Here is a 25706-nt window from a genome sequence, read left to right as displayed (position 1 = left end):
TTTACTCACTGACTCGACTTCCTGTCTGTCTTCTTCGGGAAAATCTCGTCAACCAGACGATGCCAGCGGTGGTCGACAATTGCAGACACGATCAATCGATCGATCAGACCTTGGTCAAGGATTTACGTCTGGACTTGACGACCTCCGCCGGACACCTCCGGTGTTGTTGAGATCCCGGACCAGCCCCCAGTCAATGTTGGGTATTTTCTCCTCCAAACATTCTTAAAACCTTTAACAAGACAAACAGAGTCAAGAAACACCAGTGAGACAGAAAGTCAAATATTACGCGCGGAGTGCGGCCAGGCTGTACACCAAGGCTACACTAAAGTCTGGCCTGCTTTTCCGCTCTTTTTATTAAGAGACGCCCTCATCACATAAACAAGAAACTTGTCCTAAGGGTGGGGGTAATGACGCAAGACAAGTTTCTTCCCATAACATAAACGCATACGTCAATAAGTGCAGCTGTAAGGAAGAACACTTCAGGTCAGCACATCTCGTTCGTCTGTTGCAGGTATCAGCTGTTCTGCATCTGCCTGAAGTGTCCTGTCTTCCACACTCCTTCACACTAAACACCACATCACAAACGTCCAAACAAAATTGAATTCTCAGGATTGCATTAAGACAGGTGCAAAACAGCACATCTCCGTTCTCATGAGAAAGAAGACAAAGCTAAACAAGGTTGAATAACACGTACGTTCTCAGGGTGAAGTGCAAAACAGCACAACACCGTTCTCATGAGAAAGAAGACAAAGCTAAACAAGGTTGAATAACACGTACGTTCTCAGGGTGAAGTGCAAAACAGCACAACACCGTTCTCATGAGAAAGAAGGCAAATGTACAAACGTTTAACAGTGATAACATATATACAAAATCTTTAACAGTATCCGACCTTTTTATTTTTTCAGAAACCATATGGATTTGAATCACGTGTGATTGCATCAGCCAAGCTTGAACCTTCGTGCACATGCATGAGTTTTTTCACGCCTGTCGGTTGCGTCATTCACCTGTGCGCAGGCTTTGTGTGAGCACTGGTCCACCCCTCTCGTCGTTTTTTATTGTGAATAAATGTCTGAACGATTTGGAGCTTTGCTGCATCAATCTTTTTCCAGAAACTGTGAGAGAGCTCCAGGTGGACACCGTTCGTAAAATTAATATGGCTTTCAGGGACGATTTTGTGGTGATTACACAGATTAAGGAGTGTTACTGCCGCTTTAAGGACGGCCCACAGCGTTTGAGAGCGCCGATCGACAGGCTCAAACCCCGCTGGAACAACCAGATCATTTCCAACGTGAAGGCTTTGTTGATCCAGGACGTCGTCTGACTTTCACAAAAAGGCAGAAGGCAATCACACGTGAGTCAAATCCATATGGTTTTTGAAAAAAAATAAAAAGGTCAGATACTTTTCTAACAGACCTCATACATTATGTTTGTGTCTCTTTAAACACAATATTATTTGTTACAATTTCTTTAACAAATATGAGCAGGCCATCAAGTGAACAAGCTAGCAGGGGCGTAGCACAAAATTCTGGGCCCTAGGTACTAGCCATATTGAAGACCCCCACCACCACCACTGTTATGTTCTTTTTTATTAACGCAAACACCAAATTTCTAATGCGTAGTCAAACCAGGTCTAAATCATGTATACCTTAGATCACACCTGGGAGTCAGAAGCCTTTTTAAAGTTGGGGGAGCAATATTGAGTTGGGGGGTCTGGGGGACCAAATTGCACCATTTTCTAGAAAAATGGTGCAATTTGGTGCATTCCCATCTGTTAAAATGCACAGGAATGCACCAAATTGCACCATTCCCATCTGTTAAAATGCACCAAATTGCACCATTATTCTAGAAAATGGTGCAGTTTGTTCCCCCAGACCCCCAACTCAATATAGCTAGCTTTCAAGCTCACCTTTTTTCAAAGAATTTGGTTAGCAGCTGCTTTCCCTCATTTAGTTTTCTTTCCCTGTCCTTTTTTTTCTTCTTTTTTTGAAATCCGGACTTTTGAGTTTTTAGGAAAGACATTTTATTTCAGCCTAAACACTAGGGCTGCAACTAACAATTATTTTACTAATCAGTTCATCGGTCTATTATTTTTCCGATTAATTATTTAAATTTTTTTTTTTTTACTTAAATGTGAGTTTTGCCATTATTTTTAAAGTGAGTTGCTATTAAAAGGCCTTTGTCATACAACATCAACGTTTGACCTTGTAACAAAGTTATGATGTTATGTTAAAGATATTGGTACATATCCCAAGTTGTTCACTGTAAGTTAGTCTGAGTTATCCTCGCCTAAATGATGTGCATACATGTCTCAGCTAGGTCCTCTACTACTGTTGTTGGCCCAGCGTTCTCCATATTGACAAGTATAGTATACTTGCCGCATTTTGGGAAATGATAATGACCATTTTGTCAGCTAACATATGAGCACATACCATAAAAGATGGACATGTTTTACATAATGTGAGGGATTAGTTGGCCCCCCAGATCACATTTGATGTGATTATATTTGTGTTTTCATGGGCGACACCACTGGAGGGATTTGAATTACTCATTGCTAATGTACTTTTTATTCATTAATAACAGTAGATTTTAGGTAAAGGCAAAGTGTAAGAACTTTTATAAGAAGTTTTGTAAGAATATTTTTCATTTTACTCTGACAATAAAAGCTGTCAAAGAATCATAAAATCAGCTACTGCATATACTATGTGCCTGTTTCCTGAATTTGAATGCCTTTTGATCTGCATCCTTTCCATTGCTTTTCTAATCAGCATTTTATAGTCTACCAGGAAAAGTCCATAATACACATTGACTAAGGATGATGTGAAAGTCTGGGACCATGTTGTAGTGCTGGACATTGCCACATCTGCATTACTATGGAACCGCAATGGTTCCTGCATGGCAGCCACCCAGGGGTATACCCAGTCCATTCCCATTTCCTGAAAGGAGCCAATTATCTGTTGCAGACAGGTATACATGGGCGTCCCCTTGGCCTTTTTCAGTTTCTGGGATCTGCAAGACTGACACACCTGCTCACTGGATTTTTCCCAAATAAGCACACCAACATGGCGAAAGGTTATAGCTAATTTCCTTCACTGTAAAAAATTGCACAATTTATCTGAATCTTGCTAAATAAGCACTTGTTTGAGACAGAGTAATGCTAGTGATACCCAAGGAATCTCCTAAACTCATCCAGTCATCACCTTAGGTCAATGATTAGTGCCCACGTTCCACAACCACACAGAAAGACATGAAGCATGAGGGCACAAAAGAATTGGGCTTTTGTTCACCTGTTACATTACCTGTGCATGAACCTGAAGACTCCATGAACTTTTTATTCATGTCTCAGTATCAAATACACAGGACCCAGAGAGATGAATATCATTGCAAGATAAGTGAATGGCATTCATTGATTCTTAAAAAAAAAATCACAGCAGCGTCAACAAAGTCAAGGTCAGTGAACACATCCCAAACTAGCACCAAAGTTTAGTGGGAACAAGTCAGATACTTTGCATCCACTCTCCACAGTACATGCAGTAGCTGTGTATAGGCTAGCTATAATGTCAAGCAACTTATTGGGATTCCAAGAATTCTCAGGATGTCCCACATTAAAAAAAAAAAAAAAGTTCACTGTTTACTGTTCGGTTCTCTGGAAAAATAATTTTCTTTGGGATAATAAAGTTCATCTTATTCTTACAACATCCCCATCAACCCAATTAAATGCTTTGTAAAAATCAACGTAGGCTGCAGAGGACCACTGCTGATATATATCCACTTATGTTCAGTGACAATGCACAGAGCTAGCTAAGTTCTCAGACAAGTTTGAAGGAGGTGTATAAATCCAGGAAAATTTGGGGCCCAATAGAAAATCGACCAGAAAAGATTTTGGTAGTACGTGAGTTACAACCCCAATTCCAATGAAGTTGGGACGTTGTGTAAAATGTAAATAAAAACAGAATACAATGATTTGCAAATCTTCTTCAACCTATATTCAATTGAATACACCACAAAGACATGATATTTAATGTTCAAATTGATAAACTTTATTGTTTTTGTGCAAATATTTGCTCATTTTGAAATGGATGCCTGCAACACGTTTCAAAAAAGCTGGAACAGTTGTATGTTTACCACTGTGTTACATCACCAATGCTCAAAGAACACCTGTTTGGAACATTCCACAGGTGAACAGGTTAATTGGAAACAGGTGAGTGTCATGATTGGGTGTAAAAGGAGCATCCCCAAAAGGCTCAGCCGTTCACAAGCAAAGATGGAGAGGAGCTTACTGCGTGGGCTCAGGAACACTTCAGGAAGCCATTGTCAATTAACACAGTTCGTCGCTACATCTACTAGTGCAAGTTAAAACTCTACCATGCAAAGCGAAAGCCATACATCAACAACATCCAGAAACGCCGCCACCGTCTCTGGGCCCGAGTTCATTTGACATGGACAGACGTAAAGTGGAAAAGTGTGCTGTGGTTTGATGAATCCACACTTCAAATTGTTTTTGGAAATTATGGACATTGTGTCCTCTGGATAAAAGTGTAAAAAGATCATCCAGATTGTTACCAGCGCAAAGTTCAAAAGTCAGCATCTGTGATGGTATGGAGGTATGTTGGTGCCCATGGCATGGGCAACTTACACATCTGTGATGGCACCATCAATGCTGAAAGGTACATCCAGGTTTTGGAGCAACACATGCTGCCATCCAAGCTACGTCTTTTTCAGGGATGTCCCTGCTTATTTCATCAAGACAATGCCAAGCTACATTCTGCATGTGTTACAACAGCGTGGCTTCGTAGTAAAAGAGTGCAGGTACTAGACTGGCCTGCCTGCAGTCCAGACCTGTTGCCCATTGAAAATGTGTGGCGCATTATGAAGCACAAAATACGACAGCGGAGACCCCGGACTGTTGAACAACTGAAGTCGTACATCAAGTAAGAATGGGAAAGAATTCCACCTACAAAGCTTCAACAATAACTGCATGGGTTATTGTTCTCCGTCACCACGCCGGATTTCTGTCATTTGGAAAATTTAACCACACATATGCGTGCGCACATGGTGTCATGCGTGTTTGGGGCCAAAATATGATAGTCTCACTGTCAAAGCAACATCTCATTCTGCGCTAATCAAAGCAGCAGCAGTGTCAGCGTGGACTGCAGAGGAAGGGACTGTGACAGTTTTCACTCCTCTCCACTCTGTTTACTGCTTGCCATGAGCCATGGTCTTTCCCCTCCCTGTCTTCATGAGAACATTGGCAGACACTCCCCAAATAGAGCGGGGTGTGGCTTTGCTTTGAACCAATGAAGCATTGATCCGTCTCACTGCTTCGATGGTTTGTTGTATTATTTCGCTTTATCTTCATTTTCCCCCGCTAAAACCCTAAAGAGCATATGTCTGTGAGTAATATTTACCTTTTTTATATTAAACCGACCTGTTATGTTCTTCTAAAACAGTTGATAGATGTATTTTATAACTTAAAAACGGGACCAGTGCTAACGCGTTAGCATATCTTTTCAATGTTAAAGTTAGTATTAAGCTGTTCACATCTCAGCACAGTTTGTGCATTTGTTTTCTGTATAATAAATAATTAATGGCTTAGCGTTTGTCGTAAGAGTCAAATGTATTACAAATTAATAAATAATAATAGCAGCAACAACAAAAGTAATAACTAATACTGCTACAATACAGTTTTAGAGAAACAGACAAAAAGAACCTGATAAAACAAAACACAACAGAAAAGGCAAAACCAACTAACAATGAACATAAATAAATAAATAGAGAAATAAATAACTGTTTCATGTGAACACCTTAAACCTCCACTTCATCCCTGTTTTATTTAAGTTTAATGACAATTTGTTTCGGTCAAACCACATCTAAGCTGTGTTTTTACACAAGAAAAAAATAAAATGCAGTAAACTGCACATTTGTGTCTTTTTTCATGAAAATAACTTATTACAGATCACATATCACACTTTAGTCAGGCCTTCAAAATACTTTGTGGGCTCTTGCTGTAATATGTTGTCAGTGGTTGTAATAGTTGCTGTAGGCATCTAAAAATGCTCATAATCGGGTGAAACCTGATGGAAATGTCTTTGTGGTGTGTCGGTGATGTATGTATGTGCAAAATAAAACAAAACACTACTCCAGGTATGTTTTTGATGAGAATATAACATCATAACTTTATTACAAGCTCAAACATTGATGTTGCGTGACAAAGGCCTTTTAATAATAACTCACTTCAAGAAATAATGGCAAAACTCACATGTAAGTAAAAAAAAAAAAAAAAAGATTATTCGATTACTAAAATAATTGTTAGTTGCAGCCCTAGTTCGTTTTATGAGTGAGAGCATTTTACCGATTCAATGTGAATATGCCAGATTTGAGTTTCTCAGTGCACATGCGTTTTCAAAACTGGTGACAGTGTTACTTTGTGCACAGCAGAACAATGTTGTCACTTGATTTCGGCCCTAATTTTATATTTTATTGACTGTACAGCGACACAGCACCCATTTGGTGCATTCATCGGATTAGAACAGATCAAAATACTACAGAAGACAAAAGAATTTTTTATTTGACAGTTTGAAGTGAGTTTTCTTTGTTTCAGAGGACTTCATACCCATTAAAATTCACTAGAATATACAAAATTTGACTTGCTCTTTTAAAAAATTTCTGGGGGAGCGCCCCCAGACTCCCCATAATCAATAGTGTGTTTTTACTTCACACTTTGAAGTGACTTTTATTTGTTTCAGAGGGCTTCATACTCATTAAAATTCATTAGAATGTACAAAATTTGACTTGCTCTTTTAAAAAAATTCTGTGGGAGATCCCCCAGACCCCCGTAGTTTGAAGAGAGTTTTCTTTGTTTCAGAGGGCTTCATACCCATTAAAATTCCCCAGAATATACAAAATTTGACTTGCTCTTTTTAAAAAATTCTGGGGGAGATCACCCAGACCCCCATAGTTTGAAGTGAGTTTTCTTTGTTTCAGAGGGCTTCATACCCATTAAAATTCACCAGAATATACAAAATTTGAGTTGGTCTTTAAAAAATGTTTTGGGGGGGGCACCCCGAGACCGCATCCAGAATCAACACTGCACCCCACCCCCCACCACCCTTTTATGTACCTGTATGTTCAAGTTTTGCATTCTTTTTATGCTTTGTCTGTCTCTCCTTAGAGGCTGTTTAGAATAGATTTGTATGCTGTATTAATGTGTTTATTGTATTTATTGATGAAAAAAGTGTGTGTGCCCCCACTACGCCACATTTTACGTGAGTTGCTGGCATTGATTTTTGCCAGGAAAAAATTTCAGTCAGATGAAAATTTATTGCTTTAACCATGAATTACTGTCCTCAGTTCCCAAATGCTTATTGAGTGTTGTTAGAAGGAAAGGTGATGTAACACAGTGGTAAACATACAACTGTCCCAGCTTTTTTGAAATGTGTTGCAGGCATTCATTTCAAAATGATTAAATGTTTGCACAAAAACAATAAAGTTTATCAGTTTGAACATTAAATAGCTTGTGTTTGTGGTGTATTCAAATGAATATAGGTTGAAGAGGATTTGCATATCATTGCATTCTGTTTTTATTTACATTTTACACAATGTCCCAACTTCATTGGAATTGGGGTTGTAGAAAAAAATGCTCCTTTGTACAATAAAAGACACAATTGGATAAATGTATTTCATGCTGGTGGCAGTGCATTTGTTGTTTGCATGTTTGGATTTTATTTTTAAGATAAATAGCAGTATTTTTTCCAAAGTGCTGTTAAAGACCACTCATTTGCCTCATTTATCACAATTAACCTGAGAAACTATTAGGGAATCATTCATTAGATATTAGACTCTGCCTAATGAATCGCAACATACAATTAGGAGCACTGAATCAATGGATGTTGACTCAAGCAATAGCTGGAGCTTTACATAACATCTTGGCAAAGGAACGTTTTTCAATTAGAAAAGTGGGTAGAGTCAACAAGCAATAAAGTTGCAAATACGGGCCCAATCTATCAGTTTTAATTGACAGTTTTAGACTGTGACCATCATTTTCCCAGATTCTGCATGTATTAAAAAGACAGCAATTTTATACATCAATCAGAAGTGTTCAGTTTGTGTTCCATACATGAAATGTTTCGTTCACAACCTGCTTCTTAAAATACCATCCAATAATAAAGCAGCACTTTGAGAATAAATATGGGTTCACAGCAGTGATGATTTTCAGGCTAATTAACATCTGCTATATTCTACTTGAAGTGCATTTTGTTTGCAGCATGTTACTCTTGAAAATAAATAGGGATGCAGGTGGAAAAAAAATGCAATTAAGTAATTAGACATAATCACATACAAGTAGTCTGCTCTTAGGAGAGAAAGTACACCTTCACTCTCTTCCATTTGTTGGAGGGCTGTGATTTATTGTAAATACATGACTGACATGTTTCAGCACTCGTACACTATGGAGTTAAAATTGTCTCAATATTTGTAAATGCGCACAGGGTGATCTACAAATAATCATTGATTTGCAAATGTGTTCAGATATCCACAAATGCAAATATCATATTTGTAACTTGTAAATTGATCTTTGCAAATAATGTTGTATTTGCAAATATAAAACTTAATTTGTAAAAAAAAAAAAATTTACATTTGTAAAACTGGAAATTGTATTTGTGAATTGAGTTTCAGCATTTGTGTCACCAATTACACGCATTCATCGCTTTCCTCTGCGATGTCATTTTGAGACATTATTTTCGCAAAAGCCACACAGATCCACAAACAAATGCCGACTGATTCACAAATACACACGCACACTGGATATCCACTAGATGGCAGTGTGGTTCCATTCATTGATGTGGCAAGCTGAAACTATATGCTCCTGGATGAGAGAAGACCGACATTTCAGAATAAATCATTTCACATTACCGTAATGGAGGCGTCTGATGGATGGGTATCTATGTGGTGAAATTGTCTGCAAGGTCAATTATTTTTTTAAATTCTGATGTGTCCGCAGATTTCATCATGGGGAGGGGGGCGGGGGTGTTAGTGTTGTACTCTTTAACGCAGTGGTTCAGATAAGCGTATTAAACAGCATTGTGCCTGTGCATGCTCCGTGACACAGACATGCTGCAAAATTCTTCTTTTAAAAACTTGAACGTTCTAAAAGTTTGCGATGTACATTGTACACATGCTACATTTAGCTAAGCTTCACACAGGAACCACACAGTGTCACCGCAGCAACCAACCAGTCCCGCTTTATAACAACTGTCGCAACAGCCAGGCTTTGAGTCGCATTTATTCTCGAAACTCCGTGGATCCGAGGAAACTGATTTGTATCTACACAGATCAGTGTCCGCGGACTTATAAAACTTGCATGATGTCGTAAAAAAAAAAGAACGCTTTTGCGATAAGCATTTTAAAAACTCAGTAACGATCACGATTAAAGAGTCATCCGGGAGCATATAGTTTCAGCTTGCCACATCAATGAATGGAACCACACTGCCATCTAGTGCATATCCAGTGTGCGTGAGTGTGTATTTGTGCATCAGTAGGCATTTGTTTGTGGATCTGTGTGAAAAGAATGTCTCAAAATGACGTCGCAGAGGAAAGCGATGAATGCATGTAATTGGTGATCCACAAATGCTGAAACTCAATTCACAAAGTTTTATATTTGCAAATACAGCATTATTTGCAAAGACCAATTTACAAGTTACAAATATGAAATTTGCATTTGTGGATATCTGAACACATTTGCAAATCAATGATTATTTGTAGATCACCCTGTGTGCATTTACAAATATTGAGACAATTTTAACCCCATATTACACCGCTTTCAGTGAAAATGTCAGAGCCATCTTTTTTTAAACAATACATACGCTAACGCAAATAAGCACAGTAAATACCAAGATGTCTTCTGAAGGGTTATAATCAATTCTGAACTTGAACTTATTTATTTTTTGGTACACAACTCGTCAATAACAAAAACTGATATACAAGACAATTCCACAGTGACATGTGTGACCAAAAAGGGGGTGAGCAGAAGCAAAGCTTATAAACGCCCACCCCATATATACATACATATATACATATTATTCAGCATTGCAGATTTGTTTTTCCTGGCCTAGATACATATATGCCTTGTAAAATGCAGTGAGTGAATGTATAGATAGATAGATAGATAGATAGATGAGTCTGTCACCTCCAGATTCTTAACACGGTAGTGCAACGGCAACAGTCTTATCATCTTGTAAGGCACCAAATTAAAAGAGCACATAATGCAAACAAATAAAAATTTAGCGAATGTTGCATGAGATTGTGCTAAAAGGCAGCTTTGTTTGGCCTATATAATATCCCTTCGACTTGTCCTTTAGATCTGCTGGATGGTTAATGGATGATGGATCGATGATAAATTCAGAGCACCTGTTATGCCACTTAGAATGTTTAGCACTGGAAAGTGCTAAATCAAAGAAATTTTCTGGTTGTTTCACAGCATTAGTTCTGAAACTTAACTAGCAGTCATACCTCCACACAACTATGCCAAAAGGATTTTGTGTGAATTTTGTCGCAAAAAATAAATAAATAAATAAAAAACAGAGATGGTTGAGTGAAGTGCACAATGAATGGGATGCATAAGAGAGAACCTTTGTCATTCAGAATTACAGTAACACTTGCATATAATGGATTCAGGTAGACCAGCAAAATTTGTCCGTTACAATTGTAATCCGCTATATGCATAAAATGGACTAAATCTGCTATATGTATAAAATGGACAAAATCCGTTATTTTTACAAAACAGACAAAATCCACAATATATATGTAACGGATTAGTTACAGCCATAAGGCGTCGAATGATCTATGGGGAATCCCCAGCTCCAGTTAGGTTTACGTATTTCCTTGATTAAATGCCTGACCTTGAATCAGGACCTGAAAAAAGGTACTCTTTTTTTTTTTTTTTTCTCCTGCGTTTGCTGCAGAGTAGTACCTTAAAATGCTAAATCCTGATTTATGCTATTCCAGCTCCATGGCCACGTGATGATGTCAACGTACGTGTGAGCCTTTTAAAGTTCTCTTTAAAGATTTTATTGCAATTTTCCACAGGAACAGTGGCATTTCTGGATTAATTTGTTCCTCAATAAGCTCCACTTCTTTATACACTCATCAACCTCCAAACCCATGGTATGGTATGTACAATTTTCCTCCATGAATTACAGGTTATGTGAGCATCTTTTTCCGACTCTGTGTTCTAAAGTTGCCCATACTGTATTTGCAGACTTTTCTGTCAAACGTATTTGATCCATGATCGACATGTAATCACTGTGCGTGCTGCAAAAACTATTAAAATATGACAGGAGAGGAAGAAGCGAAACCAGAACAGTAACAAATCACAGCCTTTGCGGTTTCTGTCCGTCGTTAAAGCAAGTGCACCGTTTTGCAGCCAAGCAGAGGGCTCTGATCTAAAGCGGCTGTCTTTGGTTCGTCACACTCAGGAATACAGTAGTGTTCAGAATAATAGTAGTGCTATGTGACTAAAAAGATTAATCCAGGTTTTGAGTATATTTCTTATTGTTACATGGGGAACAAGGTACCAGTAGATTCAGTAGATTCTCACAAATCCAACAAGACCAAGCATTCATGATATGCACACTGTTAAGGCTATGAAATTGGGCAATTAGTACAAAAAAGTAGAAAAGGGGGTGTTCAGAATAATAGTAGCATCTGCTGTTGACGCTACAAACTCAAAACTATTATGTTCAAAGTGCTTTTTTAGCAATCCTGTGAATCACTAAACTAGTATTTAATTGTATAACCACAGTTTTTCATGATTTCTTCACATCTGCAAGGCATTAATTTTGTTGGTTTGGAACCAAGATTTTGCTCATTTACTAGTGTGCTTGCGGTCATCGTCTTGTTGAAACACCCATTTCAAGGGCATGTCCTCTTCAGCATAAGGCAACATGATCTCTTCAAGTATTTTGACATATCCAAACTGATTCATGATGCTTGCACCACCATGCTTCACTGTCTTCACTGTGAACTGTGGCGCGAATTCAGAGTTTGGGGGTCATCTCACAAACTGTCTGCGGCCCTTGGATCCAAAAAGAACAATTTTACTCTCATCAGTCCACAAAATATTCCTCCATTTCTCTTTAGGCCAGTTGATGTGTTCTTTGGCAAATTGTAACCTCTTCTGCACATGTCTTTTATTTAACAGAGGGACTTTGCAGGGGATTCTTGCAAATAAATTAGCTTCACACAGGCGTCTTCTAACTGTCACAGCACTTACAGGTAACTCCAGACTGTCTTTGATCATCCTGGAGCTGATCAATGGGTGAGCCTTTGCCATTCTGGTTATTCTTCTATCCATTTTGATGATTGTTTTCTGTTTTCTTCCACATATCTGTTTTTTTTTTTTTTTTTTTGTCCATTTTAAAGCATTGGAGATCATTGTAGATCAGGGGTGGCCAAGTTCGGTCCTCGAGAGCCACATTCCTGACACACTTAGTTGTCTCCCTGCTCCAACACACCTGAATCCAATGAAAGGCTCATTAAAAGTCTGCTAACGAGTCTTTCATTGGATTCAGGTGTGTTGGAGCAGGGAGACAGAGTGTCAGGAATGTGGCTCTCAAGGACCGAACTTGGCCACCGCTGTTGTAGATGAACAGCCTATAATTTTTTGCACCTGCGTATAAGTTTTCCCCTCTCCAATCAACTTTTTAATCAAACTACGATGTTCTTCTGAACAATGTCTTGAACGTCCCATTTTCCTCAGGCTTTCAAAGAGAAAAGCATGTTGAACAGGTGCTGGCTTCATCCTTAAATAGGGGACACCTGATTGACACCTGTTTGTTCCACAAAATTGACAAACTCAGTTTTGAGTTTGTAGCGTCAACAGCAGATGCTACTATTATTGTGAACACCCCCTTTTCTACTTTTTTTTTTTTTTTACTAATAGCCCAATTTCATATCCTTAAGAGTGTGCATATCATGAATGCTTGGTCTTGTTGGATTTGTGAGAATCTACTGAATCTACTGGTACCTTGTTTCCCATGTAACAATAAGAAATATACTCAAAACCTGGATTAATCTTTTTAGTCACATAGCACTACTATTATTCTGAACACTACTGTATGTGTGAAACGTAACACCATATTACAGTGCAAGCAGCATTTTGTTAATAATCGCCAGCCTTGTTTACGTGCTGGGTCCGAGCACAGTTTGAAAAAAAAAAGAAAAAAAAAAAAAAAAAAAACGTCTGGCCTTTTAATCAAGGAAATAGGGTACCCACTTTCCTCAAATCGGCGAGTGCCGAACTTCATTTCATACCTGAGGCGAATTGGAAACTTCATAATTGTCCAGGTCTCTCTTTCAAAAGAGATCTCGATATCAGTGGTGCTTATCTGGTTAAATAAAAGTTAAATAAATACCTCTGTTACTTGGCACGTCCAGACTGCTCTCTCCCGTACATGCGAAGGGGTTTTTAATGGAAATGTATTGCGATCGGATGGGACATTTTGTGAGCGAAAATCCATTATACAAAATCCAGTATATACGGTGTTTATTACATGGAAAACCATACAAAAGCATTGGGACTTTTTTTTTGTCCAGTGAATATCTGTGAATATTGTGAATATCCAGTTTATACAGTGACAGTTTAGGTGGGTTTTACTGTATATTAAATTGCAGAAATAAATGCTTATTTTCTGATGAACAGTGGTTGCATTCTGATACTTAACTTATATGGGCACCAATTCACACAGTCCCTCAGAATGGATTTTGTATGAATTAGTCACAATAAAAAGATTCAGTGAGATGGTTGAGTGCGGTACACAAAAAATTGGGTCCATGAGAGAGAAAATCTTTTCCACATATAACAGCTTGAAGTGAGCTTATATGTCACTTTTTTTCATTTCCAACGTTCTACATCTGGTGGGCACTGCTGCTTGTTCTTCACTTGGACAGTAAAAGCACAGACAAGAAACACTGTAGAAGCAGAGAAATAAGGAAGAAGAACAAAGCAGCATGTGATCACCAGCAGGGCTGTGATCAGATGGTCCATCACCACAGAGCTAAAAGCAAACCGACAAGGACAGACTAAGCTCAAACACGCAATAAACATTCATGGCCTCATAAACTCTGTGTACTCTTGCCAAGGAGTTGATTACAGGCAGATCCCATCATGTAAAAACAGCAGCTTTAATACAGTATCTGTCATCGTACCAGCAGACACATTGACTTAATCTGGCTTTCACCAAACTGCCCTCAAAACACTGAAGCATTTACAAGGAATTAACGTTCACGTGAGGCACAAATCCTGACCGTCTACTGCGGGGATCTGAATTTGCAGTTAGTTTAAAAACATGAATATACAGGAAAATAAGTATTTGAACACCCTACGATTTTGCAAGTTCTCCCACTTAGAAATCATGGAGGGGTCTGAAATTTTCATCTTAGGTGCATGTCCACTGTGAGAGACATAATCCAAAAAAAAAAAAAAAAAATTCAGAAATCACAATGTATGATTTTTTTTTATAATTTATTTGCATGTTACTGCTGCAAATACGAGGTCTGTTAGAAAAGTATCTGACCTTTTTATTTTTTTCAAAAACCTGATGGATTTGAATCACGTGTGCTTACATGAGCCAACCTTGAACCTTCGTGCGCATGCATGATTTTTTTTACGCCTATCGGTTGCGTCATTTGCTTGTAAGCAGCCTTTGTGTGAGGATGGGTGGAGTCTTTCGTCGTTTTTTTTCTTTGCAAGGAAATGGCGGAATGACTGGCGCAGCGCGACTGCATCAGATTTTGCCGGAAACTGGGCGACAGCCAGGTGGAAACCATTCGGATTATTCAGACGGCTTTCACACAGATTAAGGAGCGGTACAACCGGTTTAAAGACGTCCGCACAACGGTGGAGAGCGCGCCGCGCTCCGATCGGCATCAACACACTGAAATGACCGGATCATTTCCAAAGTGAACGCTGTGATGATGTGGGACCATCGTGTGATTATCCGCGAAATTGCGGAAGAGGTGGACATCAGCACTTTTTCAGCACATTCCACTGTGACAGAAGATTTTGCCATGAAAAGAGTGGCGGCGAAATTCATCGGCATGAAGCTGATGGCGCAGCAACAGCGCCTCCGGGTTGAAGTCTCACAGGACATGTTGTAACATGCCCAGCTCGTCAACCATTCGGAAGATTCAGATGGCTTTCGGTGGCTTTTCAGTCGTGTGACTATCCGAGAAATTGTGGACAAACTGGACATGTCAGGGCATGGAGGCTTCATCATGGAGGCGCTGTTGCTGCACCATCAGCTTCGTGCCGATGAATTTTGCTGCCACTCTTTTCATGGCAAAATCTTCTTTCACAGTGGGATGTGCTGAAAAAGTGCTGATGTCCACCTCTTCCGCAATTTCTCGGATAATCACACGACGGTCCCACATCACCACAGTGTTCACTTTGGAAATGATCTGGTCGTTTTCAGTGTGTTGATGCCGCGCAGAGCGCGGCGCGCTCTCCACCGTTGTGCGGACGTCTTTAAACCGGTTGTACCGCTTCTTAATCTGTGTGATGCCCAGAGGATCGTCACCGAAAGCCGCCTGAATAATCCGAATGGTTTCACCTGGCTATTACCCAGTTTGTGGCAAAATTTGATGCAGTCACGCTGCTCCAGTCGTTCCCCCATTTCCTTGCAAAGAAAAAAACGACGAGAGACTCCACCCATCCTCACACAAAGGCTGCTTACAAGCAAATGACGCAACCAACAGGTGTGAAAAAAATCACGTATGCGCACGAAGGTTCAAGGTTGGCTCATGCAAGCACACGTGATTCAAATCCATCAGGTTTTTGAAAAAAATAAAAAGGTTGGATACTTTTCTAACAGACCTCGAAGTATTTCAGCACCTGCCAATCAGCAGAAATTCTGGCCCTCAAAGACCTGTTAGTCTGCCTCTAAAAAGTCCACCTCCACTCCACTTATTATTCCAAATTATAAACACCTATTTGAGGTCGTTAGCTGCATCAAGACACCTGTCCACCCCACACAATTAGTAAGACTCCAACTACTAGCATGGCTAAGACCAAAGAGCTGTCCAAAGACACCAGAGACAAAATCGTAGACGTCCACAAGGCTGAAAAGGGCTACAGGGCAATTGCCAAGCAGCTTGGTGAAAAAAGATCAACTGTTGGAGCAATTATTAGAAAATGGAAGAAGCTAAACATGTCTGTCAGTCTCCCTCGGACTGGGGCTCCATGCAAGATCCCACCTTGTGGCGTATCAGTGATCCTAAAAAAGGTGAGGAATTAGCCCAGAACTGCACGGGAGGAGCTGGTCAATGACCTGAAGAGAGCTGGCACCACTGTTTCCAAAATTACTGTGGGTAATAAACTAAGACATCATGGGTTAAAATCATGCATGGCACGGAAGGTTCCCCTGTTTATATCAGCACACGTCCAGGCCCGTCTTAAGTTTGCCCAGGCTATTTGGATGATCCAGAGGAGTCATGGGAGAAAGTTATGTGGTCAGAGGAGACCAACATAGAACTTTTTGGTCTTAATTCCACTTGCCGTGTTTGGAAGAAGAAGAATGCCGAGTACCATCCCAAAAACACCGTCCCTACTGTGAAGCATGGGGGTGGAAGCATCATGCTTTGGGGGTGTTTTTCTGCACATGGGACAGGACGACTGCACTGTATTAAGGAGAGGGTGACCGGAGCCATGTATTGCGAGATTTTGGGGAACAACCTCCTTCCCTCAGTTAGAGCATTGAAGATGGGTCGTGGATGGGTCTTCCAACATGACAATGACCCGAAGCACACAGCCAGGATAACCAAGGAGTGGCTCCGTAAGAAGCATATCAAGGTTCTGGAGTGGTCTAGCCAGTCTCCAGACCTAAACCCAATATAAAATCTTTGGAGGGAGCTGAAACTCTGTGTTTCTCAGCGACAGCCCAGTAACCTGGCTGATCTAGAGGTCTGTGTGGAGGAATGGCCGAAAATCCCTGCTCCAGTGTGTGTAAACCTGGTGAAAAACTACAGGAAACGTTTGACCTCTGTAATTGCAAACAAAGGCTACTGTACCAAATATTAACATTGATTTTCACAGGTGTTGAAATACTTATTTGCAGCAGTAACATACAAATAAATTATTAAAAAATCATACATTGTGATTTCCGTTTTTTTTTTTTTTTAGATTATGTCTCTCACAGTGGACATGCACCTAAGATGAAAATTTCAGACCCCTCCTTGCAAAATTGCAGGGTGTTCAAATACTTATTTTCTTCACTGTGTGTGTGTGTGTGTGTGTGTGTGTGTGTGTGTGTGTGTGTGTGTGTGTGTGTGTGTGTGTGTGTGTGTGTGTGTGTGTGTGTGTGTGTGTGCAGTAATGCAAATAAGTATTTGATCCGCTGTCAATTTTGCAAGTTTTCCCACCTACAAAGAGAGGTATGTAATTTTTATTGTAGGTACACTTCAGCTGTGAGAGACAGAATCTAAAAAATTCAGAAAATTACATTGTGTGATTTAATTTGCATTTTATTACCCCCCCCCCAAAAAAAAACACAAAAAAAAAACAAAAGCCATTTAAAGATGACAGTCGTGAGTCGCCTTTGTGCTGATTCAAGTCACTAACTGGGACTCTTGTCTTGTTCCGGGCAAGAAACGAGAATCATCCTCCGTTCCGTTCCTCTGTTTTGTGGGACTAACTGCGCGGCTCTCTGCCAAGTAAAGTTGGAAAGATAGATTTATGTCAGAATTAACTTCAAAGCAAATTGCTGTTTTAAATCAAGTGACACCTCTTTCCAAATGTTGTAATATATACAACAAGCTACAACAAACATTTTTCCTCCCAAAATGAGATGAACTCCTTTATGAATTACCAGCACAACCAGCTGTAAGACCACATCTCAGCAGCTATGGAGTTAAATTTGTCTCATTAATACCTGAATGGAAATGCTTTTGACAAAAAGATACAGATTTTATTTATTTTTATTTATGTCCAGAGATCAAGGATCCAGTTACTTTAAGACTCTATAAAATGTTGTAGAAAACCTGGAAAGCCTAGTTTTAGAAAATTCACAGGAGGTATTGATAAGGGAATCGATAAAGAATCGGATCGATAATGGCATAGATATTGATTAAATCTTATTAATACCCATCCCTAGTGTGTGTGTGTGTGTGTGTGTGTGTGTGTGTGTGTGTGTGTGTGTGTGTGTGTGTGTGTGTGTGTGTGTGTGTGTGTGTGTGTGTGTGTGTGTGTGTGTGTGTGTGTGTGTTAAACGTCTGTCCTCCATAGTGAGTGGGCCGAGTGTCAGTAGATTTAATGAGACATATGGAGCTGTTTGAAGTGACTACTGCCTGCTGGCTTATCAGATTTAGTTTAGTTCTTGCTAATGGCATGATAAGGGGCCTTAAAGCAATAAAAAGTATTTAATGAAGTTAAAGCTGGTCATCCTGCAGCCAGAGAGGATAGATCCTCTTTAAAACAAGTCATATTACAACAACTGTGGACAAACTGAAAAAGCGCAGATGGCATTATTGGCTGCATACACTTGTGTCTAATTCTGGCTTTTGGTATCGCGACAGGTCTGTGTGAGAAGACTGATTCTTCTACGGTTTGGACAAACTCTACATTTTATTTTTAACGCTTCTTCTGTCTTTATGAATCTCTTTTCTTTCCTCAGAAGAACAAGTCTTCTCATTTTTATGGCTTTCCACGAATGTTTTGATCAGTGTCTCAAGGCTTGCATATAAAATTAACATTTTGTATATGAACGCATTGATTTACATGTACTGTTGTAGAGATAATTAGTGTATTTCCGTGTACTTCGCCCACTTTCTTGCTGACTTCTGCTCGTTCAGGGATCATCCCGCCTGATAGTGTGATTACGCAGCTGCAAAAGATGGGTGTTCCTGCTGTTCCATTGCCAAAGCGAGGGGCGGGACTCACTGTGTCCGTCTGCTCATGGCCTGAGGGGGAATACTCGCACATACACATTTTAAAAATATGTCCTCACACACTCATATACATACACAAAATAATTACCTCAGCAGGGATTCTTTTCCGTCTTACTAACTGCCAGGGGATTCAAGGACACATACAAATCACCAAATAAATTCGCAGGGAATCAACTCTCTCTGTGCTCCGGAATGCTAAGTGTTCCCACTATATTAGAAAGCTTCTCTGGCGTTCACAGCCGTATTAGAGTTGGCTTTTCATACAAATATGTGTGTGTAGTCAGTGCAGAGTTGAAAACGTAGTAGTGTGTTTGATTTATCTTTCTTTTTTTTGTCCTCTTCTTAGGGGTCTTTTTGCAGCCCACTACACAGAAACACATTACCAGGAGGATGGGAGCGCAGTCACCGGTGCTCACAACGTTACGGTATGCCAACACATGATTGCTTCTGACATTCATGGATAACTTGACAGGCAGTTGTTTCTTTAAAAAGTGTTGCTTTCTAAATGGAATTCTAAAAAGAGACAGATATTTTGGTTTTTCTATAGAGGATTAAAAAGCACCCTCAGGATTATAGGTGATAATCTATACTGTGTCATTTCATTACCAGTAAAATGTGGGATTTAAGGAGGATGGTGGTGTTGTTTTATTTATTTTTTTAACCTATAAACCAACCCTGTGTATTATTTGAAAGCCTCTAGCTTTTGTTATCCAAGCATCATTCCTATGGCCTACATGATAGTAATCTGCATTTTATGTAGGCTTAGATTTTACATTGAATCCCCCTTTTAAAGGCTGATCTGTTCTTGACTACTTTTTGGCGGGGGAGTAGGTGGGAGCAAAGTATTTTCTGACAAGTGCCAGAAAATGGTTATCAACACCATTTGTAAATGGTTTCACTCATCCTTTTTGCCTGCAAGAATAAGTACATTATTCATCTTGTGGTATATTTGTGCTTCATGAAAATTACATAGATGATCAAAAATTCTTGTTCTCTCTTTGCTGCAGCCTAATGTTCATGAAACTGGAATTCTTCTTCTTCTTCTTCTTATTGTTATTATTTTAGTTATTATCTTTGACATCATAAATAATTAAACTGTGTAAAAATGGGACACTAAGTGGTTTTTTCACAGCAATGCACGTTTTGGCTTTTACAACTATATCGAATTGTGATCACTGACTAATTGAACTTTGAACAGTTTGCCATCTTACTTGAGAAGGAGAGCTATTGAACTTGGACAGTTTGCTAGCTCACATAGGAAGGAGAACTACTTGAACCAATTTACCATTGACTGACAATTCTGTTTTCTGAATAGCAATGCAAAATGTTTCCAATTCCTAATTTAATTCAGAATGGGAAAGTGTTACTCAGCTGTCAAATTGGCAACTGAAATTGTCTTGGATAAACCCTGTGCACCAATAGACCTTTAATATTTACCAGAGCTGTCGTAAGTTATACTATATGTAACATCCAGAATTGATTCCACAAATCATCTGACAAGCAAATCCATCAGTGAAAGTATTATTTCACTGCAATTCCACACGCAAATTGCCATCTATGAAATGAATTCTGTTGAATAGTTAAAAAAAAAATGTAATAGAGTTTTCAATAGTTTAACAAACTATAAGCTTGTTTTTTTTGTTTTTTTTGTCTCACTTTTGGTATGAAACTGAGTTTGTATTTTTGTTTGTTATAGGTTTTTGTACCTTTTAAACCAAAATACACAAATATACCTGTAACAAGAAACTGACTGCATATCTACAGATATACAGAGTATCTAAAATATCTAAATCAATACTTGGCACTGATCATCACCACCATGAGACATGGCTCTGAATTTTAGAACCTGTGAGAAATGCATGCTCCACAAGATGGTCATAAGACATTCTGCTTGTTGTATGTGCTGAAAAGCTTTTTGAGCACTGTGAAGCACTTTGATCATCTGCATCAGATAGAGAAACACTATACAATTGCGTTCCATTTATTTATTTATTTGATACACAGCTTCAGGGATAGTACTGAGTATTGTTTTAAAATTGCTAATACCCAGACCAGTGCTGAGACCTTGACATAGATAGTGGTGCCTGAATGATATCTATATTTTTAAAGAATATTCATTCATTGTCTCGATCCACTTCAAAGGACTGCATTTATATAGCACTTTTCCATCTACATCAGAACCTCAAAGCGCTTTACAATGATGTCTCCCATTCACGCACACACTCACACACTGATGTCAGGGTGCTGACAAAGTGCTCACTACACACCAGGAGCAACTTGGGGATTAAGGACCTTGTCCAAGAGCTCTTAGTGATTTTCTGGCCAGATGAGAGTTTGAACAAGGATCCTGTGGTCTCAAGCCCACTGCTTAAACACCACTTACTCCAATCAAGGGTCACCGGGGGGTGGCTGGAGTCTACCCCAGCAGTCACAGGGTGTGAGGCAGGGTACACCCCGGACAGGATGCCCGTCTACTGCAGGGCCACATATAGATGTGCAAACACATTCACACCTACGGTCAATTTAACACCTCAAACATCTTTTCATTGAGTAAGGAAGACCATATTCCACTGCTGTCAAGGAATCTTGGAAAACTCCACATTGCAGTGTCTGCAGTGTCTGAAGTGCGAACACCTGGAAGTGGCCACACCTCTGTAGGTGGATACACCTACTTTTGGTCTGGTCATCCCAACAGTTAGCAGGGTTAGTAATAAGGTAGAAAAATATATAATGTTACTTCAAAAAGTTAATGTCAACAGGCCACTATAATCATTATTTGGTTAAAACAATGAAAAACCATTAGCAATGAAAGGCTGAGTCATTCAGGAGCCACACATTGGACTTGTGTTTCCGGCAGCAAAACGTAAACTGAAGCTTTTCTTTTCTTTTTCTTTTTTCTTTTTTTTTTCAAACTTTATTTATATTTCTTATTTTTACAAAAACTCTCAATGGGAGACATCAAAGTTTAAAAAAAAATACAAGTCTTTAAATGAGTTGAAGAATAATGGGGAAAAAAGAAACAGAAGCTGCTCTCCCAAACAGATAATCACTGTTTATGCTCTCTCTGGTGTTTGCACATGCACAGTGTGAGAGACGCTTGTAGTGCTGCTTCAACAGCGCGGAACCCTCACGACGACCTTCATCCGACCATACGATTGCCAATCGGGAGGTGGTCGTGAGAGGTTAAACGCAGCTCGTTAGTCCATGTATACTACACAATGCAGGGTGCGCGATTAAGCTGAAACTCTGCATGATCCAAAAAATTCTCGCACGAGTGAAAAATTGGCTGAAAAAGGGCCAAAACTCGTATAGTGTAAGCTCAGCTTAAGCTGAACAACTGTGATCTCTGATCCCCCAGACAGCACTGCATCAAGAACAGTCATTCATCAACAGCTGATATAACAGCATTAGCAAGGGATTACTTTGGGGAATCTTTGTCAGACACTACAATATAGAGTTACATTCACAAATGCCACTTACAACTTTTCTGTGCAACAATGAGCCTTACTTTAAAATTGTGCAGAAGCTGCATCAATCATCTCTGGGCTTGTTGGCCTATGGGTTTGACCATCACAGAATGGAAGCCTGTACTGTGTTCAGATGAACACTGCCTTTTAGGTGACATCCTAATCATGGCCGTGCATGTTTTTCTCAACAAGACAAGGTAAAACCACATTTTTTACTCATTACAAAGACATGGATGTGGAAGAAGAGAGTAAGGATACTGAACTGGCTCTCCTGCAGTCTTGACTTGTAACCAGTAGAAAATGTATGAAGAATTTTAACACAAAAAATGCAACAATGAGGACTATTTACTGTTTCCCATCTTAGGACGTGTTTGCAGGAAAAAGGGATCAAGTAACACTTCACATGCTTCATCGCTGGGTATCCTTGATGCCACAATGTCTTTTAAGTGTTATGAGAAGGAATGGCAACATTACAAAAGTGGTAACTGCTTTAGCGTCCCGACTTTTATTGGAATATGTTGCAGTCTTTAAATGCAGGAATGGATGTTCAGTAACAAATGAAATGAAGTTGAATGCATTAAACATGAATGGGTTCATTCTGTCTAAATGTAAGAATCGTGGCATTTTTGTTGTAGTGTGATCTTTTTTTTTTGGTATTGCTTTTTCCATATCAGCCAAACCTTTTTTGATTTGGGGTTATACAAATGAAGAAGGTTATCATTTTTGAGTGCCTGCTTGCTTTTTTGAGCGGTGAACTAATCTAGATCAAGCATAGCTTAAGCATGTGGGTCTTTGTAGCTGCTCTATTTTTAAACTTAATGAAATCAGTCTGTTACCTCCTGGCTCCGTAACATGTGCAGTACTTGTCAAACAGACGGGGTTTGAAATACTTTTTTTATGCTTCCTGCAGAGCAATATTGGTGATGAGGAACGGTCAGGGGACTGATTAATGACAGCTGGTTTTAAGAGGGTTGGATGTTGACTTTAGCGCTGTGTGACAGTTCATAAATGGAGGCCCGTATTCCCTCTTAAGGCACTTTACTCTCTCTTTGCTGTCAGACAGAAGTGTTTTCATTCTGTGTGCAGTCACCTTAAATGCTCTATTTCCCTTCTGCGAGGCTGCTCTGGTGGAATAATGAGGGAAAAACAATTACCATATTACTGTCACCTCCTGTCCATTTCCTTTTTGTTGCATCTCCCTTCAGCTGTGTGGGATGCATTAATATCTGCAGCCCCGTTTGAATGAAGGAGCGAAATCAAAACGGCTCCATAGACGTCATGCTAATTCAACTGAATATCGCTTTGGACAGCACCAACAGTCTTTCACTTTATGTTGTCCTCTTTTGAAGTCATGTTAGAGCTGCTGCTGCTGCTGCTACAAGAGATATGACAAGCAGCATTTCTTTTTAAATTTAATACATTTTTAATTGCATTATTCAGCAATTGAAACCCACAAAAAGCATTTGGGATGCAGTCTTTGCACACGCTTTTTTTTTTCTATGCAAAGAAACATTTTTGGGATTTCTCTTTTAGGATAACTGCTACTATCATGGGGAAGTGCAGGGGCACCAAAACTCTGACGTCACCGTCAGCACCTGTTCAGGACTGCGGTAAGAAATACGCCGGCGTTTTGCATGCAAGCAGCATCCCCTAACACTGCCCTTTTAGTGCTATTTGCTACTGTGATGCTTATGTCTATTTAAGCTCTTCCACGTGGCACCCTGTCGTTCTTAAGCTCCCTGAGCACGCTGTCGGTATGTTGGCATGCATCTCTGCTCTCCTGCAGGGATTGAGGAAAATGTCACACCTCATTGTGTTTGTCCGTAGAGGCAACCAGCAAATATCTGCACTCATATTCTCCCAGTAATTGGCATCTAGCTGTTCCTAATGACCACCCACAAATTAAAGATTTGAGATTGAGCATGAGCAAAAAGCCTGCAGATGCTCAAATTCATCTCAGGCTTAATTACACAGTTTAGACATATGTTTTGTTTTGTTTGTCACACTGACCTTTTGCAAATGCAATAACAACTAATACCAAAGAACATTAACTTTGTTAACAATCTGTAGTAAATATTGTGCAATGGGTTCAATATTAAGATGCGACCATTTCAGTGTTTAACTGCATGTAGAAGACCAGTGAGGCATGATAATATTGAAGTGATTTGAGTATGTGCGTCGTCTCTTCCATAGATCTTGTAAAAGCTTTTTTCCATGGTCATTACGGTGAATTTTAATTGAATTCTTCTTTAGGAAATTGAGTATGCTATGAAATTTTGTGCATTTCTGTCTCTGCAGAGGCTTCATTGCACTTGAGAACAAGACATTCATCATTGAGCCAGCATCTGGCTATGATTCTGATACACACTTCATTTACAGAGTGGAAGAACTCAAACTAACCCCTGGAACCTGTGGCCATGGCTTCAACATGTCGTCGGACATACCTAAGAAGCACGTTATTAACCCCTTGCAATATTTCCACACCAGGGTGAGATTAACAACTTGCATAATTTGTATTACAGGTGCAACTGAAATTTTCATCATTATCAATTTTTTGTATTATTTACTTGTATTATCTCTGCTACCTGACACATCATTCCTTCTTGTTTTACTGTGTAAGTGCTTCCTCAGAAATTACATGAGGGATTTTTTTTCTTTCTTTCTTCTGCATGGAGATGATCTTCGGTGAAGTCCTGGTGACTTTAATCTCATCTTGTTTTATAGTGTCACAAGGCCTTTAGATCCAAGAGTAAATCCATTCCTCTGTCAGTTGGCAGAGGCAGTATCCTGATGACTATTACCCCAGGAGTGGTACAGTACGTGCTCTCTCAAAGTGCACCTTCTAGTTATTTATTTCATGGTCGGTGGAGGCGTTTGCTTGATGAAAAATGAATGACTGTTTGACCAAAGATTTGGAGTTCAGTCTAGTTTGGATCAGTTCCCTGAGGGCATTGCTTGGGCTTGACATTAATTTTATCCTTTTTCAGTTTAAAAAATTCAAGGGACCAAGTAGAAGGTTTACCCAATGTTTTCCATGGAACAGGTGCAGGATCCATCGTCCATGCATTGATCCTCCTCAGCATTATCGGGCTTAAAACCCCCAAAGCAATATCTGTGTTTTCTGTATTAAGGGACCATTACTCTGCTGTGGATGATCTTAACACTGGGCTGTGTTTACACAAAGTGACTGAACAACTGTTCAGCTTTTTAATTAGGCCCTGCCTTGTTTAAAGCACTGCATTACTCACAGTGAAAAGAGGTGTGTGATGTAATTCCAGTCAGTGCAGTTGCACTTTTCACTTTTAT

General features: G+C 39.5%; 1 protein-coding gene across 1 annotated transcript in view; it reads left to right on the top strand.

The window, feature by feature from the left end:
• adam12 (ADAM metallopeptidase domain 12) overlaps window positions 1-25706 on the top strand; it is a 195970-nt gene that overhangs the window by 88391 nt on the left and 81873 nt on the right. Inside the window, exons 4-6 of the mRNA XM_034184356.1 lie at window positions 19280-19358; window positions 23934-24010; window positions 24699-24888. Of these exons, the coding sequence (XP_034040247.1) occupies window positions 19280-19358; window positions 23934-24010; window positions 24699-24888 (346 nt within the window). The remainder of the gene's footprint in view (window positions 1-19279; window positions 19359-23933; window positions 24011-24698; window positions 24889-25706) is intronic.

Source organism: Thalassophryne amazonica, chromosome 13 (genome assembly GCF_902500255.1).
Source record: "Thalassophryne amazonica chromosome 13, fThaAma1.1, whole genome shotgun sequence".
In the NCBI taxonomy this organism is placed as follows: domain Eukaryota; kingdom Metazoa; phylum Chordata; class Actinopteri; order Batrachoidiformes; family Batrachoididae; genus Thalassophryne; species Thalassophryne amazonica.
The sequence above is the reverse complement of the archived record's forward strand: the minus strand, read 5'-3'. Positions and strand labels throughout refer to the sequence as shown.